The sequence below is a fragment of the Botryllus schlosseri genome, chromosome 9 (genome assembly GCF_051294905.1).
Source record: "Botryllus schlosseri isolate E-star chromosome 9, Bs_hap1, whole genome shotgun sequence".
Classification (NCBI taxonomy): domain Eukaryota; kingdom Metazoa; phylum Chordata; class Ascidiacea; order Stolidobranchia; family Styelidae; genus Botryllus; species Botryllus schlosseri.
In genome coordinates this window covers 8,761,295-8,767,300 of record NC_137244.1, presented here as the reverse complement: position 1 = coordinate 8,767,300, position 6,006 = coordinate 8,761,295, and the positions used below count along the sequence as shown (strand labels likewise).

At 44.1% G+C, this 6,006-nt stretch overlaps 1 protein-coding gene across 1 annotated transcript; it reads right to left on the bottom strand.

Moving 5' to 3' along the window:
* Positions 1 to 3,584: 3,584 nt before the first annotated feature.
* LOC145446661 (uncharacterized) lies at positions 3,585 to 4,992 on the bottom strand. The gene has a single exon (XM_080325013.1). The coding sequence runs from the start codon at positions 4,989 to 4,991 to the stop codon at positions 3,585 to 3,587; it is 1,407 nt and encodes a 468-aa protein (XP_080181139.1). The 5' UTR covers position 4,992.
* Positions 4,993 to 6,006: the final 1,014 nt, after the last annotated feature.

Genomic DNA, 6,006 nt, shown 5'->3' with positions numbered 1-6,006 from the left:
ACTGCCCTTATGCTGACCAAAAACTTCGTTATACATACAAATACAGGTTTAATTGTCCATATAGGCGCCTAAGTGACTGTATTGGCAATATGAACCTCACAAGACAAATCCCATCCCCCAGGAAAAAAATATGTGCCAGTGAAGAAATACCAATCTGAAATCATGTGATGTTTCAGTTTAGTACGATTGGACGATTCTATAATCTATATTTTTGATATAGCAGACAGGAGGTCACGAAATAACATCATGTACCAAAGTCATACCAACGGGTCCGCCCGCCCGAAGATGTTCAATTAGATATATTATTTATGGGCTCTACAGTTCAAAGACACCTTACTCAGCTCTACCGGTAAATCTGATTACGTGAGCAGAGAGGACAAGAAATTGATAGCAATATATATATGCAATCCCCGATCTCATTCACCGATTTCATCAGCGTATAGCCTGAGGGGGGTCTGGGGGGCGAATCCCCTCAGAAGTTTGGTTTATCACCATATGGGGGGGGGGTCAAGGCCAACGTTTTTTGGGGGGTCTGACGAAGTGCTTTTACGGCCCTGCATAAGCTCCACCTCACGTCATTCTCTACTGCCAATCCATTCCTATGTTTCAGCGGCGGGCAATTTCTCCAGTAGGCGGGCCGGATATGGAAAAATGAATTAGTTGGGGGGTCGGATTCCTGAATCTATAAACTAATCGCGTATTTATTCACCTATACAAGAAATAGACAGCTTCTTGAGGTACAGAACTTCAAGGAATAAATCGTATTTAATGTAAACTTCAAGTTTTAAGCATATAAACCAAAACAGTATTTATTGAATTTCTTAAGATAATGTAGCCTACTTCAATAGATGTTGAAGTCAATGAGACATCAGTAGTCGATCGAAGTACAACAAGTTCATTTACCGCTGGCTCCATATTGGACGTATATATCCTTAGTAAAGACTGCGGGTAAACATCAGTTCGATTAGGACGCAGCTTTGTATTGCTAATGTCCATGATCGGAAATATTTGTCCGCGAATGTACGAGACCCGAAAAGAAAGAATATAGTTTTAAGGCCATCTTTTTTGGATTGGTAAATTTTGATCCATTCAATGACGCAAAAATAATTGTCCATGTTTCAGGTTGGAATATCTCTTTCAGGGTAGAATCTGTCTGCGGGCCGCTCAAAATCCCGTTGCGGGTCAGATCTGGGCATCTGGCCCGCGGGCCGTAAGTTGCCCGCCCCTGCTATGTTTCGTTTGTAATAGCCAATGCTCTGAATCCAACTTCAAACAGTTAAAATCGAGGAAGTAAAACAAAATTTTGCATGGTCCGGTACGTTGAGTGCATTGGAACCCGAAGGTAGAGGTTAGACCAGTGGTTCTCAACCATTGTCTTCGCGGACTCTTCTCTGAACGATCCGGATCCCCGCGAACTCCTCAAATATGTCCCCTTTCAAATTAGGCTCAATTATTGTGTAATCGTCATCTGTATTCAATAAATATTAACTGTGGCTATTGATACACTGCAACAACTTGAATTTTCTTGGAAATAACATCATACTACATGTAGAAATTGTGTAGTATTTTATTATTTCAAAGCTGCATTTCTTGAAATACGTGGTCGTGTCTAAAAATCCGCACCTTCGATTTGATATGAACGTAATCCGAAAATCTATTTCCACAAAGGTAGGTGGAGACGAATGGAATAATAAAGCGTAACGAATTTGACGAGACCTTTGGGTATGATCACAACATAGGCTATATGGCACGTCCACCGTAGTCATTTCTATACAAAAGTTCATCTTGAAGTTTTCTGAGGTAATGGTTGCTTGTATTTCACAGGAAAAATGGATTTAGTGGCTAAATTTCAGACACGTCGATTGAACGTTCTATTCCCTATTTTTCAGTTTTTCCACAAATCCCAACAAAATATTACGACACAGCAATATGTTTGTATCAGTATAGAATTAGTAATTTGGCAATTTAAGTGATTTTGCACATAGGATATTTCATCTCAGACAACTCTTCTGTTGATGTGAGTCCTGCGGTTAACCAGCAGATATGAAGAGAAACTGGGTCAAGATTCCCTTAGCTTAGAAACTTACAAATTATGGGTTATCAATCATTTTGCAAATTCAGCGGTTTCGCGGGCCTCCTGAAAATGCTGCACGGGCCCCTAGGGTCCGCGGACCCCCGGCTGAGGACCATTGGGTTACTTAGAAAGAGGAGGGCTAAGCCCCCTGTGAATCATATAAACCAGTGGTTCGAAGAGCTTCTTGGAAGTACAGAACTTCAATATACAATTGAACAGTATATTCATATTGAAATGAACCCGAATATTTTCGGCTGACACTCGTCAGGGGCAATCGTCAGCAACTAGTAGAGAATTGGAAAGAACACTGTATATCAACAATCGTATCACAAAATATGACGTCACCAGTGGTTCTTAAACTTTTTAGACCGTGACCCAAATCTGACTTTTATTGTCATCTCGCGATCCAAGTCTCACATATCGAAATAATGTGTTTTGTGTTAGTATGCAATAAGAATGTATGAACTTGAGAAGGTACTGACAACTCAATGTAGTTGTATGAAATATGTGCGATTTCAAATTGGGCTGCATAATTTTCCTTGCGAAAAGTTGGCTTTGTAAAGTACAATGGGAGCGCAGGACCAGTCTCAAATTATCTGCCGTAACGATTCGTGGCGTAACCTCCGACAATCGCAGCGCAGTAAAACAACGCTCTGTCGAATTCGCGAACCGACGCTGTATAGTAAGCCTACGAATCATGAAGTTATGGCGGCAGAGGTAAATACCTTCCCCTACTGATGTTGGTACCTGTTCTGTATTTTCCATACTCAACTCCGATATAGTAGGCTAGAGGCGCAATTTCCCTCGGGTGAAGAGAATCAATTTGATAACCTGCAAGTCGTCAACTGAATCTGCATTCCCAATCATGGTCATCGCAGACCATCAATGCTCAGAATACTAAAAAAAATGTCCAAACTATTACCATCAATAATTTTGCTTTGTCCTACCACAAAACGCGTTTACTTTATACTGTAGCGTCCCTTTCCTGGTCTGGTTCAATAGTCCGATTCCTTCATATACTGCTGATTTGCGCTTCATGCAGCCACAGACTCCAGTCGTATTATCTTAGTAACATTTAATTAAAAAGCAGCAACTTACTCCGTACTCAGTGCTCACTCCAACCCAAGACCAATCCCGTCGACAGACTGACAAAGGAAAGCGCGCGGAAAGTTTCACCAAAAATTTTACAACCGGAAAATATCAAGACGTCAAATACCGGGTTTTCACACTACCCCCTCGTATTTTTGATGGAGATTCTCTTAATAGCAATCGAAATCAATATGGTCGAGCGAACGGAGTTAGCAAGAAAGAAGCAACAACAACATAAACATACTAAACAAGAGCTAAATGCTTAGGGCATCAAATAGAAAACGTTCAAGTTAACGCGAAGACGTCACTGACAAGATTCGAAGTCTGCATCTCCGCGGGAAGTATCAGGCGTCTTAACATCTACATTCTAACCTTCGACCTCCGGATCGGATTTCTTCATCAAGGTTGCGCGAGGTCAGCCTCATGCAAGTAATGTCGCAAGTTGACGACACGTAAAACCAGTTTTTTTTTTTTCACCAACCTTTGGCTGTATTCTCTTATTACTGGGGTTACTCCGACAGCGAAATTTTGTTTCTGCATCTGCAGTTTTCTGTGATCTCATTTTCTTCGGTACTTCTCCCACTGCAGTTTCCGTCTTACTTCGTCTTTTCTCACCCACTTTCTGGGGTTCGACGACTGTGGGTTTGGGAGCAACACGTTTTTCTACAATCTTACTGCCTCGAGTCTTTCGTTGGACTGCCACCTCACTCTGGGTAGGCTGGCCTTCAATTATCTCACCCCCCGAGGTAGTGGTCCCCGAACTCATACCAGAATTGAGCTGATTGGTCGGCCAATCGACAACGGTCACTTTCAATCTCCTGGATTTTGCTCGTTTCCCAATGTACATCGTCACAGGCGAGTTCACATGATGCGACAAGGATTGCTGCTTCGGAGTCGTTCCAACAAATCTACGATCGATTTTGGCAGGTTTCTGACGCTGGACATTTACATTAGCGGGTTTTGTCTTTTTCTTCGCATTCTTCTTGACAACGTCGGACCAGAGCAGGACCCTGCTCTTGCGTCTTTTCAGACTCTCTCTCGGAATGCCCATGATCGCAGAATTGGCCCCGGATCTACGTCGGGTGCAACACGGGTTCTCTGCCTTATCGACAGGAGTTTCCTTGCTGTCAAACTTTGCAGCTACAATTTTCATTTCTTCGCAGTAGCCGGTTTTCGGTGTGTGTCGCAATGAGCCTCTCCTCCCCAGCACCGGGGACCCTCCTTCAGACGACGCTCCCTTTACTGGCTGTCCCGTAGGCCTACTTTTGTGCTGTGAATCAGAACTTTCTCTTCTTACTGTTTTAAACGGAGTATTTTTCTCGTGCAGCAGTGGAATTTCAACATCATCGTCAATGGTTGACTGGCAGAAAGGTACCCTGTCATGACTGGTTAGTTTCACTTCTTCTCCTGCGACGTCCAGTATTCCGGAAGAGAGATGCATGACACACTCGTGACTCTTCAAAAAGTCCATTCCAAGAAGTCCGATTGGCACACCCAAATCCGCTACAACCACCGTCTGTCGAGCCGCCACCAAGCCAACGTTGAGCTCCACCTCCACGGTACCAGAGATGTCCAGTGGGTATCCTCCCACCGCATCGAACGAACGCATACACGGATTCAGAACACTACCAATCGATTCTAGAAGTGATTTATCTAGTAATGTCGTACCAGCGCCACTATCCACCATAAACCATATCGATTGAGTATTCACCTCAATTTTAGCATACCAGCTATCTTCCCACTGGATAGCTGAAATCCATGGTCTCAAAAACAGGTCCATTTTCTTTTCATCATCAACAATCGCAGTAGCAGGCGATGAGGACCTCATGCCTGCTGCATCGCGTTTTTTGATACAGGGTCGTTCGGCATTGTAACACCGAGTGTTGGGCAGTCCCTCCTCATGTGCCCTTCTTCACGACAGTTGAAGCAACGGCGAGCTCCTGGCGGTACATTTGGGCATTGCCTGGCCCAATGACCATGCTGTTTACATAGCGGACAAGGTTTGGTCGGCGTATTCTGTTGTACCAGCTTCAGCAGCAAATCCTTGAGCTCACTCAGAGTATCATCCATCTTGGGAATCGGCTCATCCGACGACGAATGACATTCGTTCCTAGTCACAGAAGCGATGCCAGCACGCGGCTTGCCCTCTCTCTTAACGGTATTGTCCATAGCATCGAGGTAATAGTATTGAGTGGCGAGTGCTATTGCATCTTCTAATGACTTCGGCTGCTGCATGGCAACAAGCTTGCGCATTTCGCTGTCAGCAATTCCCCTAAAAAATTGCGTCTTCAACATCACGTCCCGCCCAGGCAAATCCAGCGATGGAAATGCTTTTGTTGCCAGTAACTTTAAAGCGGCTCCATACTCCATGGGAGTTTCGGCATTGTTCCGTACCCTACTGTCAAACATTGCCCGGTAGGCCATTTCTCCCCCAGTGGGATTGAAGAAATTCTGCATATGCGCCACGACTATCGCATAGTTGTTCCGATCTGACGGTGCTAGTTCAGAGAGTAAGTCAAGAGCTTGCCCTAGCATACAAGTTGCTAATTCGTAGCCCTTTTCATAGTCATCCCATCTGTTATAATCGGCCACCGCTTCAAAATGGCATATATAACTATTCCAAGAGCTAGTTCCGTCAAACGGTTGAGGCCGTTTAGGTCTATAACGACCAGAATTATTGGTCAAATGTTGCTCCATGACTGGGGCTAAATTTCTCGGCGTAGAAATACCATCACTTACGGCTGACTTTCCTGATGATGGACTGACTGGTTCCGGGAATTTTTCAACAACCGGCTCTGACGAGGTCACAATTTCCTGTTCTTGCTCAACCGACTCAAGTTCAG